This window comes from Nelumbo nucifera, chromosome 8 (assembly GCF_055504915.1).
Source record: "Nelumbo nucifera cultivar China Antique chromosome 8, China Antique-T2T, whole genome shotgun sequence".
Lineage (NCBI taxonomy): Eukaryota > Viridiplantae > Streptophyta > Magnoliopsida > Proteales > Nelumbonaceae > Nelumbo > Nelumbo nucifera.
In genome coordinates this window covers 13041047-13055242 of record NC_142656.1, presented here as the reverse complement: position 1 = coordinate 13055242, position 14196 = coordinate 13041047, and the positions used below count along the sequence as shown (strand labels likewise).

Sequence of the window (14196 nt, the reverse complement as noted above, 5' to 3'; positions counted from 1 at the left end):
TACTCATGCAACATGAATGGGAGGATGAATTATCATTTGATATTCAGTCAATTAAGCACCCAATGACGAATCCCTGTATTCAGTCAATTAAGCCAGTGGCTATTTGCTTCTTTCTCTACTTTTGTGCTTGAGCAGAGTTGGTGGCAACTGGCAACTAGGAGGAACGGCTTTTATTGCAGACCGTTTTCATCATATTGGTCAAGAGAAGCCAAGATTCATCTTAGAGAGACCAATGTCCTATAACTCATTGAATCTTGTTTTATTTTAGTAAAATCCAAGTGGGCAGAAGTCTTTCCACCTTTCACTCTTTTTTTTTTCCAGTGAGATATTTATACCTTGAAAATCTCACTCAGTGTTCATAATGTTGGTAAAGCATATATATTCCTATCCCTACTGGTTTTCTTGGAGGTTTAATCTACAACCAATATTTCCAGGAGATTATGTTGAAAATCTGTAACCATGTTTCCATTTTAGGCATTGCCTTGCTAATTTTCCCAGGTAGAATAATATCTTTTGCATTACAAACTTGTATGTCTATTTTCACCACAGACCTGCCACAGTTTGCAGAATTTTCTATATATATATGAATTAGGGTGGCCATTCATATTCGGGTCTAAGTTGGAGAATGATTATTTGATATGCAATCCCCAAACAAGAAAAAGAAGCCGGTTAGGCAGGCTAGTTAGGCCATTATTGAGCAACATGAATGTGAAAAAGTACAAAACTATGAAGTAATCAAAGTAAGAGTTTGCACACACCACTAAATGGGTAAGATGGACCCTTATTTTGAGTAATCTCTATAGAATTACTTAGGTAAATCAGCTGATTAAATCGTCAAAATAGCCTAACATATACAACCTTCTAAATGGTAAAAGAAGACCTTGAATTCATGGCAAATAAATATAATTGTCACTTGATTTCTTAGATTATGACTTGGAATGATGAGATTATCTTATGGACAATAAACCTGTTTGTTCTCCTAGGAGATTTTTTTTTTTTTCATTCTCCATTTTGGTAGATAGTAGCAAATATCCATAAGCAACAAAAAAAAAAACCATATAAGATAACCTGTTCATGAGCCATCAATAACTTCACTTCTTTGATAAACAAACTTAAAAATCTTCAATCAGTCTACTACCCTTCAAAGTGACAGTTCAACTGCAAACAAAAAAGAGGTTACATGTATAAACTGTTAATTCCATAGGGATATTTTTTTTTTCTTTGTTTCCCTCAACAAGGCCTATGAAATCCCAAAGTAGTTCTCCCCATGGATATTGCAAATGGTGTTGTATGTAGTTCATGTTCTGAACTTCAATTCATTATAGTGTAATCTGACATCTTGGAGAACTAAATATATATTCAGGGTGAGGACTGGAAGTCTGGAAGCATTGCCAAAACATGCTTTAGGGACTAATGTCACCAAAATTCTTGTTCCAAGCATCTGCCAGTTAGGCACCTCATATTTTCTTACTCTCAGCTAACAAGAAGCATGACACTAACTTCTTTCATAAACATATTGCCTTGAAGCATCAGTCTGTTGAGAATCAAAAAAGAGACTGATGGTACATTGTCTCTAACATAAAATTTATGAATACTGACTGTTGACTTCAATCCAACTGCATCCCCGGGACTTTGACATTCCCTTACTATTGTAAGTGCTCCTACCCTGTTCATATCATTTCATTTACCCCTATCAGCATATATGTTAGTAGACAGACACCCTTCTCACAAGAGTTTACTTGAGGTGTCTGGCTATTTTTTTCTCCAAGTTCCACCTTAATTGGGCAAAAAAAGTTCATCATCATCCATGCCTTATTCCAACTATATGGGGTCGACTACATGAATCCTGTTTCGCCAATCCATTCTATTTAAAGCCATACCCACAGTTAAATTATTAGTGCTTTTATCATTTCTTACTACTTCTACCCATGTCCTTTTTGGTCTACCCTGAGCTCTTCTAGCCCCATCAATGAATAACAAATCACTTCTTCTAACTGGCACAGTTGGTGGTCTTCAATGCACGTATGTTCTCAATCCATCTTAGTCTACTCTCTCTCTCTCTCTCTCTCATTTTATCACCTATTGGAGCTACTCCTAGGTTCCTATGGATAACTTCATCCCTAATCATATACTTCCTAGTTTTTTCCACTCATCCACCTTAGCACTTGCGTTTCTGCCACATTCGTTTTCTGGACATGTTTCTTGACTGCCCAATACTCTGCTCCATACGACATAGCTGGAAAAGTTGAGAGAAGAAATTCCTAGATGACGTTAGGTTCCACTAGCAATTTTTTAATAAAATCGCTTGCCTTCTCTAAAGACCTGCTCTACTGAGGATATTTACCATACATCCATAGTGGTCAATGCTTTGGCTGATGCCATACAAGTTACCAGAATTGAAAAAGTGGTGTTGTTGAACCAGGCTTGAATGGTTTCTAATGAACAGCTATGAAGGTTACACCAGGCATGGTTTCCCCCTAAACTTCACTTAGATAAAAAGATTGCTAGCCTCTTTTCCATATCCATCAGTGGCAAGACCTCCAAATCATAGCATTCTATGAAAAAGCATACACAATATATAAAAGATAAATATCTGCAATGCACTTTCTATGCATCCACACTTAGCACATGTCCAATGAAGCATTGCCCTGGTAATGCTCCCTCAGCTGCTCACATGCATCTAATAAAAGTAACTTAACAGAGTTGCATCTTCTGTAGCGCGGGGGGGGTGCGTGAAGTCCTCTTGGCATACATGTCTACAAGTGCATAAGCAATGATTCTGTCAGACTCCATAGAATGAAGCTACTTTCCTTTGTCAATAGATCAAAGATGTCCACATTTTTTCAGCTTGATGCATGGATATCCGCAAACATGTATAACATGTATGGACAACTGAGCCGTTCAAACTCATCAAGCTGTAGGACAGACTCTGCAAAATTGTTCAATTGACCATAACCAGATATGAGATATCAGAGTTGTTCCTGCATCTCCAATTCTTTGGAGACAAGATGCAGCTTCTCTATTTTGGAGCAGTTTTGCATTAGAGAACTATATTATGGCAATACTGTACCTCTCTAAAGTTGGTGTAGGGTGTTGGTTTGGGGTTAAAGTAGAGGCAGTGTATGAATCACTCTAGTTAAGGTACAAGGCACAGAGATAATGATATCGTTATATAACACTGAAATGCCCTGAAATGGAGAATCTCATTGAAAATAAAGCTAAGGTGCTTAACTACCTAAACTAACTTTTTAATATTTCAGATGAACTTACTTGACCAAAATACCCTTACATAATTTGTTTCACATGGCTTGGCAAATACGTGAAAAACCATGAAGATCACTCTTATTTATAAAAGGAACAACTATAGTTACAACAAATATATGGCACACATACACAACCGAACTTTGTCTACAAAAATCGACAAAGAAAACACTTGAGAAGCTATGGCCAGCATTCTGAGGCCATCAAAGACAATGGAAAATTTGAGTACCACAAACACTTATTCAGCTAAAGAATAGTTAACATCCTAAACTATCATGGAGAATTGCACAGTATACTGCTTCATATCTTCACTCCCTTCTTAATTGTCTTCATGGCTGATTTAATGAAGTTGTTCTCATTGAAAAGAGCCTCTTTCTCATTCCCAACTACCACAGGCTTCTTCCGTATACAATCTACTCCCTTTCTCATTCCTAATATCACAGAAGGTGAAGAAGGCCTAACAGGCCTAGCACTCTCATTGAAAAGAGCCTCTTCAGCATCTTCATCAGACCCAACTACCACAGGCTTCTTCCGTATACAATCTACTCCCTTTCTCATTCCTAATATCACAGAAGGTGAAGAAGGCCTAACAGGCCTAGCACTCTCATTGAAAAGAGCCTCTTCAGCATCTTCATCAGACCCAACTACCACAGGCTTCTTCCGTATACAATCTACCCCCTTTCTCATTCCCAATATCACAGAAGGTGAAGAAGGCCTAACAGGCCTAGCACTCTCAGACCTACCTCCCTTTTCCTTTCGTACTTCCCTATCTTTTCTCTCATTATCTTCAAAGATCTTACTACTCCCAACACCTTTGCCTATGCTGACTTCAAATTTACTGGTATTCTCCAATTTGATTTCGTTACTTTCCATGTCAACAATGTGACTCCTCCTCGTTCCACCCTTTCTTTCCTGCAGAGTTTGCAGGCCAATCTGCTTGTTCTCTGAGGTAGGGAATTTCAAAACCTTGACCTCTTTCTGTGGATTCTTGTGATTCAGTTTTCTTATTATTTCACCAGTTCTGCTTGCCTCACATTCATAAGCATTTACAGTAGGCAAGTTGACAGAGTCTCCTTCTTCTGTGTTGTCTAGAAGCATTTGGAGCCACTTCTCCACATTCCCCTTTCCAAGTTGTTTTCTGTCTTCCTCATCTTCCTCTTGTATAGGACTTCGGAGAACTGAACCTTTCAAAATCTTCCTCTCGTTCGGTTCTTGGATCTCTAAATTATGAAGCTTGTTCTCAATTGGTGATTCATTATCCACAGCATCAAGTGACTTGTTATGTTCCTCAGGATTCTCTCTGTCAGTATTGCTTTCAAATTCCACCTTTCCCTCTTCCAGCTCTTCTTGCTTTCCTTCTTCATTGAGAGATAAACCAGCTTTAGACGCCTTGTGTTCTTCTTCTAGGAATACTCTTAGTTCCTTTTTAGAAGGTTTCCTCGCTCTGGTTTCTGGTAGGTACAGAATACTTTTATCATCCCTTTCTGCATACAGGGTATCATCCATTCTCGATCTCTTTCTTGCTTGTTCCCATTGGGGCCTAATCTGTGTTTCAAGCTCATCTCTCTGTTTGAACTTTTTGTGGAGTTCCTTCTCTGAAGAATCGCATATTGCTCTCTGTGCTTCAAGTCTTGCCATCAGAGAATTGTTTGCTGATTGATTCAATCTGACCTGCTCCTTATAGATGACACTCCTGCAAGAGACAAAAATGAAATGGTAAACATTCTAGATTCGTAATTAATGGTAAATAAATCTTCTATTTCCCATGAACAGTCGGTTTTGTAATCAATCTTACTGGTGCATGGCATCTCGAATCATCTTCTCTAGCAGAGCTTTGTATGAAGACTGTGACTCTGCTAGACGCCTACATTTCTCGACCCTTCTCCTACGTTTTATCAGCAACAACTCCAACTCTTGGATAGCAAGCCTTTCATCTTCATTCTTTTTCTTCATTTCATCCAATTCCTCGTCCAGTTTTTGCATTTCTGATTGCATCTTTTCCGTCTCTTCTCTCTGCCTTAGGGAATCTCTGGCCATGGAGATAGCCATATATGGGTTTGTTACCATGTTAGGATTATCATTTTCCTTTGAGATACTAGGTTTGTACCTCTGGATCGACTTGCAGACAGATTCATTATCATCAGCTAACAATTTCCTTGTAGCTGCAACATTTCCATGAATGGGATAAAGAAAATGTTATTTTATGTTTTAAACAACTTTTGAAACCATAAAAATAATGTTATGTTTCAACTAACCTGTAGCAGGAGAGCTTGGCCTGAATCGCCTATTGAGATCGATAGACTGTAGAGCCAATGATGCATCAGAAGAAGGCTTACGAGATAAAACAATGGCAGCTGGAGCAATGCCTACATGTTTGCTTGTCTCCATGAAATGTTGTGGAAAAGCATGAGAATCCACTGTTTGCGAAGAATTCAATTCTTCATTTTCTCCTTCAGAAAACAAGAGGGAGAATGCTCTATTCCTGTGGAAGGAAATTATTGAGACAGCATGAGTGGTCTCTGGATTTGGGTTTTTGATTGTCAAGATGAAATTAAAAGGTATACGTATAATCAAGCAAGCTCACCTAAAATCCAAGTTTGAAGAAGCAAATACAGATAGGAACTGATTTACAGAGATACCCAATTGAAGATCCCACCACGGAACGAGAAATTCCAGCTTGTTGTGCTTCTTTCTGCACACTTGCAATTGCAATATCCTCAAATTGCTTGGGACAGTTCGTCCTCCTCCTATAATCCCAAAAAATAAAGGGCCCCCAAAGTCATTAATTTGTATACGGAAAGAGAGTACGAGTAAATTGAATTAAATAATTTAAACGTGAGGGGAAGAAAATCAATCTATGAGTGGCTACTTGAGCAAGGGAACCAATGATCGATTTCCCAGGCAAGGGGAGAAGCGGCATCTGCAAGATAATACAGAACATTGCCATATGGATCTACTCGAAACTTTGCAGGATCGAAGCCAGCATTCCTGAAATTTTAGAACAATACCAAGTCAATAATCAGGAGTCCTCCTGTTATATCTGAAAAGGTTGCATTTTTCTCCATTTGCGAGGAGTTTACCCGAGGTGGTCGAGCTGCTTCCATAGAAGGCCAGAATAGATTGTTGGTTTCGTGGAAGGTTTCGCTTCAGGGTCGGTTATAGGAAACATATCATCTAATTCGCGAGCCCTTGAAGCCTGCAGGGAACAAAATCCCACAGGATTCAACATTAAGCTTCAAACACAACGTAGATAGAAAGAAGGAAAATGAAGGAATTCAGCATAAAGCAGTTTATCTGGTAAGAACTAAAAGTCCAAAACTAGAAGCAAGTAATGGACAGAGCAGGGGAGGATGCTAATACTTACCTCATGGTCGGGCAAAACATAAGGAATGAAGGTGGAAGGGGGGGCATTGCAGTAAGGGTTGAGATGGGAATCCCGACAGAGCTTGGCGTAAGCTTTTGGGTACCCGAGGCCTTCGTCGACAGTCATGTCTTCTTCTGAAAACACCAGTCTGGTAGCCATGGTTGTGGACGTACCGAGGACAAGAGATGGGGGGGAGCCGAGAGGAGGAAAGGAGAAACACAAAACGCTCGTGAAAGCTGTGACCTGTGAGTGGGGAACGTCGAACGTGGAATAGAATAAAATGCTAACGGTCGAAAGGGTGTATTAAAGTATGTTTTCAAATTTGAGTGCCACGTCAGCGTCGGTGGAGAAGGTGATTCCAGTAACGGCTACCTCGAAAAATTTCTTCTATCCCTGTCTGTTTGTCATTATTCATTTTATCCCCACATTTAATTTCAGAACCGTTATTTTGTTACTATCCACCACCGATATGATGATCAGACGCCCTTGATTTGCGGTTGAGTGTGAGAGTGATTTTGGCACTCCCCTTTTCACTGTTCTAATGTTCTTCCTTTATGACAATGAGATGTGCCCAAAGCAATCCCTAATGAAACGGGAGTGGGTCGGGTCGGGTCGGTTCAAACAAAGTGGAGGTCATGGTCATAATAATAAACAAGAGAGAGAGAGGCCAATTGTATATGATTTCTACTTTGTTAAGGTGTTGTACTATAACGAGTAATGATGATTCAATTCAAGCTCACCCGCCCACTGATATCCAAATTCAAAAGCAGCCCATGATACGTTCAATTGAATTTCATCACTTTTCCGTTTGAACTTTGGACCCACAATCAGATAGATTCTGCCTTTCTATTCCCACCGTAATGTCCAAAACCTGATAGGGTTTTAGGTAGTAGGTCACCACTCCGCCACATAAGAGTTCCAAGTGGCAAACTACACTTGGGGGCCCACCCATTTGATGGGCCTTGCATTGTGGGTTTCATATGTTTCCAATTTGTTTTTTGTGAAACATTGCCAAGTTCCAAATTCTACAAAGCTCATCACTCGTTGCTAGCCCAACCCCAACTGTGCATACTCCATATGAGTTTCCCTACATCATACTGAATTACTGATGATGGTAACGTGATCCCAACTGTCCATTGGATAGGGCCTAGGAGGGGGCCGGGCCCTAAACATACTAGCCCACGTAATGCCATTGCATTTGATTACACATAAATTGGTAGGAACAAATGGTTTTCAATAAGATTTACTTGGTGTTTCACTTAACTTAAGAAGCAAAGCCTAAATACAGTAGCAAAGAGAAATCAATAAATAAAAGAGAAACATACAAAGCACCATACTACAGCAAATTTTAAGGAACCATTGTTTTTACATGAAACCAAACAAGCCTAAATTTAAAATTTAAAACTTTAGTTCTTAGGATTGGTATTTAATTTCCTTGAAATTCCACGGAAATTAGTTTTGGTAAAGGCGAAGGAAAGCAAAATCAGATGTTTGGTAGAAAAAACAATGAATGCAGTTTGGAATTTATTTGGGAGTAACCATTCTCTTTCTCTCTATTTTAAACAAAGTTGATTTCTAAAGGTGGTGTTGTTATGATCAGAGGCGTAAATGCATAAATATGAAGACTGAAGTATAAAAGAAATACTTGACTACACTCATTCAATTCATCAACGAATCAGCCAATATATAGGCTATACAACCAACAGAATTAGCAAAATAATAGCATCACATGAAACCACTAACCAAGAGCAACCTAGCCACTATCTGCAACAACTAAATCCTAAAGAATAGGTAAAACAATACGTGAATAACAAACTGAAACAAACTCCTAAATACTAGGATAACATAAATCATCAACATGTGTTAGATATTAGGAAGTTGTGTATGCAATATATTAACAAAAAAAAAATAGTGTACAAAATATTATTTACATCTTATAATTTGGGTCCTCCTATAATTGATAATTAATTCATTGGCAAAATCTCGAACAGATAAGCATGAGAAATCGGGTTTAAGTTTGAGAGCAGTCATTTTGCAAAAGAAATGCAAAAGGTTAGGGTTTAGGATTTAGGTCTTGTTTGGCTCGCAGGAATAGGCGTTTGAAATCAGAATCAGAATGGGCCATTCCAACTGTTTGGTTGGGGGAAATCAGAATTTCATTCCCATTCCTAGTTGAATGGCATTCCCCCATTTGAGGGAATGGTCATTCCCTCCCCTTTTCTTGGGAATGAAGTCCCATTTCAGCTAATTCCAATTCTCATTCTAATTCCTATCTGAATCAAACAGACTATGGGAATAGACCATTTCCATTCTGATTCTAATTCTAATTCCAATTCTGACTGCAAACCAAGCAGACCCTTAGGGGTTTAGGGTTTAATGGTTTAGAGATTTTAGGGTTCATATTTATAATTTAAGATTTAGATTTAGGGTTTAGGACTTTAGCGTTTAAGGTTTAGAATTTAAGAATTTAGGGTTTAGATCTAAAATTGAGAGGTGATAGAATGAATGTCCTCCAACATGGTAGGAGCCAAGTATTGCCCCGTTACTTGGGTAGGGTCGGTTGGGCTTTTGTTTAAGCCCGAAGCAGTAACCAACCCAAGTTGCACCCCACCCAAAACCCCAGATAGCTTTGGACAATGGCCTTTTTATTTCATTGGCAAAGCCACAACCACACACCCAGGGCTCCACCTTGAAACAAACAAACAACGAGTATTGGTTATACGCTGAAAGTAGAAAGAAAATCTACTCAAAGTTTTACTTTCTTTCATTATGTTTTATTTTTAATTGTTAATTAATTAATTCTTTATGATACGAATTCATTCAGGGGCCCGTCTTGGGGGATAGATAAAGTATGTGTTTTTTTCATTAAACGTTTATATTTTATTTGTTTGTAAAACCGAGAAAGGTAATAATTACAACTGTTTATGATAATTAGGCGTTAGTAGAATCCACATCAGTGCAACAGTGAAAAAACGTCTAACCGTTTGTGGAAGCTTTAAAAAATAATTTTCCCAAATGGTAGGCGTGCACAAAAACTGAATTTCACTTTTGCTATTCTCGATACATACGGAAGAACAAGAAAGATAAACTGCTAAAATGACGCCTATGTGACGGCCTTTATTGAATAAATGTCCGCAGAACCAAACACCCTCAAAATCATAATTTGCTTGGATAAAAGGCCCAATCCAAGACGTATAGTGGACCTAAAACATGGGACCATTATGAGCCCTCAATGCATGTGTAACAGTGTAAGATGTCATCACTGAACGACGAAGTGCTTAAATAAGATGTCATTACAGCTAGAGCTATGTGTAATGAGAAAGGATTAACTGAATAATGTGATAGTTGTTTTACGGGCTGAGGGACCAACCATTTTTTACTACATCGCATATGGCCCACAATCACCCAATTTATCATTTGAAATTTATGGCTGACGTGGAACAAAATGATTGGTCCCACAGCCAGTACAACAGCTATTAGATTCAGTTAATCAGCTCTCCAAATATCAAATTCAGCTAACGTCTTCTGTCTTTAGAGACAGTTTACGAGAAGACCCTTTAGAATTGGAGTGGCAAGATCTATATACATGGCCGTTAGTAACTGTTTAACGGTAAATGTAATGGGCTGATCAGCTCATTCGTGCAACCCTGGGTCATATGCGTGATGGACAATGTGGGATTTTGAGGCTCAATGCCTAGACAACCCCTGACCTTGGCCCAATAAGTTTGGATTGAGTAAGAAGGCTATTCATCGACGCAAATCCATAAAGCCCAAAAAAAAGGAAGAGAACGAATTAATAAACTGGCCGTTCTGCAAATCCAGCTCCCACAAGTCACAATCACATCAACTCAACATTGGAGTCTTTGGGGATAAGTTTAGGAAGTCAATCGATCTACAATTGCAAACTCATTGATGTATGCAACTTGCAAGCATTGGATTCTTTTAAAACTAATATCGGGCCAGCATTATTTTTATGGCCCAATGGACCTCGATGGACCAGAGCCCACCAACGGCCATTGTCCAACTCCAACCTAACCACTGACTTTCCAACCACAATGGCAGTTTCCAGACCAAGAAAGGGTTTTATATAATTTGGATCAATTGGACAAAAAGAAGCTGAGATTATTAACCCTTTTATTCTGTGAGTTCACACTGTTCCAGTTTCAACATCAATTGAAGAGTTGGGTTTGGAGAAAAATCCTCCCCAAATCCCTAATGAACAATCCCATTTCCTAAGCTTGACCAGCAAGAACAATATAATCCCACATCCAAAACCTAAAGCAGCGCTGGAACCAGTGAGAGAAACAGCAGCACAAACCAGCATCACAAAGGACTCTTCTTTGCTGTTCATGTCCCTTGAAGCCATCGCCAATTCAATCCCAGAGAAGAGCAAGAGCACCCCTAGTATCCCAATTGGAAACTGACTCAAAATTCTCACTAAAGAGTTCCCAAAAACTAACCCCAGAGCTAACTTCCCCAAGCCCAGAAACAGCACTGAAGCACCGCTCCGCCCTCCAAATCGGTACTGCCCTGCCAGACCTCCAGCGCCATGGCAAACCGGCATAGCTCCAAACCAGCAACCAACCAAGTTCATAGCTCCCACACTGACGGAAACAGCTGTGGCTGATACCTCTCTTTCGGGAAAAAGGTCTGCAGACAATTTACAAACTGCGATCACTGAATTAAGCACCGAGAGTGGAATCTGTGGGATCGCAGCTCGAACGAATCCTATCTTCCAGTCTTCCCACGTGATCTTCACCACACTGATCTTCGATGGGCCGAAGCTTAGATGTTTAACAATGGATGGGTCCCGAACAAAACATAATAACAATCCCAACAGAAAAACGATGAGTGCAGCCGGAATTGCCGATAAGACGCGCAATCTGTGGAGACGCCGGCGACGATGATAACCACTATTGGAGGAACTGAGTTCTTCTGTTTCAAGCGGAGCATCGTTCTCAGCCGAGTCACCCGAACCCGTGATTAGGACTATGAAGAGAATTGCAGACAGCGCGAGTACAAGACCATCTAGACCTAGCCAGGGGCGAAGAGAGCCTGATTTTCCGGTTGTAAAATTCTGGTTGTATCGGATGTATTTGATGGCGGAGAAAGCAAAGGATAAGCCTTGCGAGAGCTGAACGCCGCGAACCACGGGTAGAGGGATGAAACGGTATATGAAAGACATAAGGCCGGTGGCACCGAGGAGGAAGAGAACGGAAGCAGTGGATATGCCTGCAGCCATGATTTGGGGAACGGTGAGGTGGGTTTGGGACTCGGAGATGGCGACGGCGGCAATAGATTTCATGGGTTGGACGGGCATGGGGATGCCAAAGAGGAAACCAGTGAGGATGTTGTAGAGAGAAGTGAAGATGAGAGTGGTGCCTAGGTCGATGTGGTTCACTAGAGAAAGAGCGAGAACGATGGGGATGTAAGTGCCGAGATCGCCTACGGAGCCACCGAGTTCAGACCAAATTGTGGTCTTGAGGCCGAAGCTGGTGGCACAGGATAGTTGGGGGAATTGGTGGCGCCACCGCCGGGGGAGGAGAGGGGAAGTATTTCCTGGGGTATCCATTGTGCTGTGTGGCCGAGAGAGAGAAGCAATCAGAGAAATTGGATCAACTTCTCACTTCTCAAGGCTCTTGGACGGTTGAAGTCTTGAAGAACCAGAGAGAGAGAGAATCACTCATTCCCCGGCACTGCACCCATTTGTCAAATTCAGCAGTTGCTTGAGGAACAAGGAGAGCCAGTGAAAGGCTTTTAGTTAAGGCAAGAGGGAAATTTTGATTGAATGTGGGATTGTGGCTTGTGGGGTCCCTCCTCTGAAGCCCTAGTCAATCGAATATTCGTCAATACTTCTGTGCTACAGAGTACAGACTCTGTGTACATAGTACACGAATGGGACCGTGTTGGGCATCAAGAGTCAGGTCCCAGCTTTGGATGGAATGTAGATCCCACTCCAATGGTCTTGAAAAAAAAATCAGGGTAATCAGATGAATTTCAACCATCTGATTTGGAAACTGTGTTGGAACTTGGAAGGTGCTTTTAAGTTTAACAAATTTAGAGAGCTATGATCTATCGTGCGGCCTATTTTTTTTGTCCAGCATCCAGGTAGAACATCTCCGGTACTTATTAATTATGTGAATATGCATGTGAGGCGCCCATTTGTGAGGAGCCGTCTCAACTATTATGTGGGCCTCGCGTTTCTATTCCCTATTTCTAATCTTTCATCATCTCGTTTAGTTTAGTTTTTTACATTTTATTTAATGTTATATCAGCTCATTGCTTACATCAACCTTGGATCACAGTCACCATTTTGTATTGTGAATTCAGGAGTTGAAAGTTGCTCTCACTATGCAATTTTCTATTTCTGTTCATAACTTCGCGAATAGTTTATTCACTATTCAGTTTTCCTAACTTCATTATTTTATTGCCTTTTTTCATTTGAAAATTTCATTAGGCAAGATGAAGAAAGCCAGTTTATTCAGTGCGTTTGGACTCGAAGGGATATTCTCTTCGAGTCCAATAAAATTTTGACACATCATTTCATGCTTAATTGGCCATCACTTATAACCGGTTGGAGCTTAAATAAAAATTGATAAAAAATATAAAAAAAAAAAATCCACATTCTACAACTTGCGAAAAAGACTTGCAGTGCAGTCTCTGCAAAGCCCCGTGACTCAAACCTTCTCTCCCCAATCAGTAACAACAACAAGTCTAATCAATGGTGTTCAAACTGCAACAAAACAACGACAATTGTAGATTTTAGCCATGACAGTAATGATATTAAGGGAAAGTTTCAAACATCAAAGTGTTCAAAGCTGAATGAAACCCCAAAATATACAAGGCAGAAACTAAGAACAAAAGAGCTAATGAACCCGCTGATTTGGGTCCAATAATCTTTTGTATGACCGAAGATCCTAACTCTTAACTCATTTTGGCAAATTGTCAACACCGGCCAAGTTAATGAACTCACTGATTTCTGTCCGAAAATCCCTAATACCACTTTTTCGTATTAAAATCTGAAACCCAAGAATCCTTTGAAAATAGAAATTTTTGAGAGCCTATCATGAAAGAAAATCCTGTGCGTGACAGTGTGACTGCTTGAATATATTTTCTTGAAAAGATATCTTTGGAGAATTGGAGCTATTGCTTTTACTTTCAGAAGCTTGGTATGGACTATGGAGGAAGAAGAAGACGTCTCGTGTCTTGCAAATCCAAAGCCAAAACCGGATTTGTCTTCCCATTAATGGTTGGAGGAGTAAGGCTTGAATTCATTTGGATTGAGAACATGAGGGTTTCGAACTTTCTGCCAATATTTAGTTAGATTTTTTTTTACAAAAATTTTATATTTATCAATTTTTATTTAAAAATATTTTTATCAATGATAACCCACAGTAAAACTTCAGCCGGCCGTGTCAAAATTTTGGTTGACTCGAAGAGAAAATCCCTTCGAGTCCAAGCGCACTGAATCCGAAGACAAAAGCATCTTGCTACGATCTTAGCCATCAAATCCACCATTTCCTCTTCCTTTTTTATGGTGAAACAAACGTAGCCTAAAAATAGATAGCTTG

The 14196-nt window shown here is 39.8% G+C and overlaps 2 protein-coding genes across 2 annotated transcripts; both read right to left on the bottom strand.

The window, feature by feature from the left end:
• Positions 1-3316: 3316 nt before the first annotated feature.
• LOC104592328 (trichohyalin) lies at positions 3317-6896 on the bottom strand. The gene is made up of 7 exons (XM_010251650.3): positions 6626-6896; positions 6342-6457; positions 6131-6249; positions 5846-6008; positions 5517-5743; positions 5057-5423; positions 3317-4954 (listed from the first exon to the last, which is right to left on the bottom strand). The coding sequence occupies exons 1-7, from the start codon at positions 6782-6784 to the stop codon at positions 3562-3564; spliced, it is 2544 nt and encodes an 847-aa protein (XP_010249952.1). The 5' UTR covers positions 6785-6896; the 3' UTR covers positions 3317-3561.
• Positions 6897-10726: 3830 nt separating this feature from the next.
• Positions 10727-12941, bottom strand: LOC104592327 (molybdate transporter 2). Its single transcript, XM_010251649.3, has one exon. The coding sequence runs from the start codon at positions 12195-12197 to the stop codon at positions 10773-10775; it is 1425 nt and encodes a 474-aa protein (XP_010249951.1). The 5' UTR covers positions 12198-12941; the 3' UTR covers positions 10727-10772.
• Positions 12942-14196: the final 1255 nt, after the last annotated feature.

What these genes read in the sequence shown, in the direction of transcription:
- LOC104592327 (XM_010251649.3), bottom strand. Translation starts at nt 12,197, where the DNA reads ATGGATACCCCAGGAAATACTTCCCCTCTCCTCCCCCGGCGGTGGCGC.
- LOC104592328 (XM_010251650.3), bottom strand. Translation starts at nt 6,784, where the DNA reads ATGGCTACCAGACTGGTGTTTTCAGAAGAAGACATGACTGTCGACGAA. An exon ending in AAGCAGCTCGACCACCTCGG is followed by an intron (nt 6,250 to 6,341) that starts GTAAACTCCTCG and finishes CTAAAATTTCAG; the next exon opens with GAATGCTGGCTTCGATCCTG. An exon ending in ATTCGAGATGCCATGCACCA is followed by an intron (nt 4,955 to 5,056) that starts GTAAGATTGATT and finishes TGTCTCTTGCAG; the next exon opens with GAGTGTCATCTATAAGGAGC.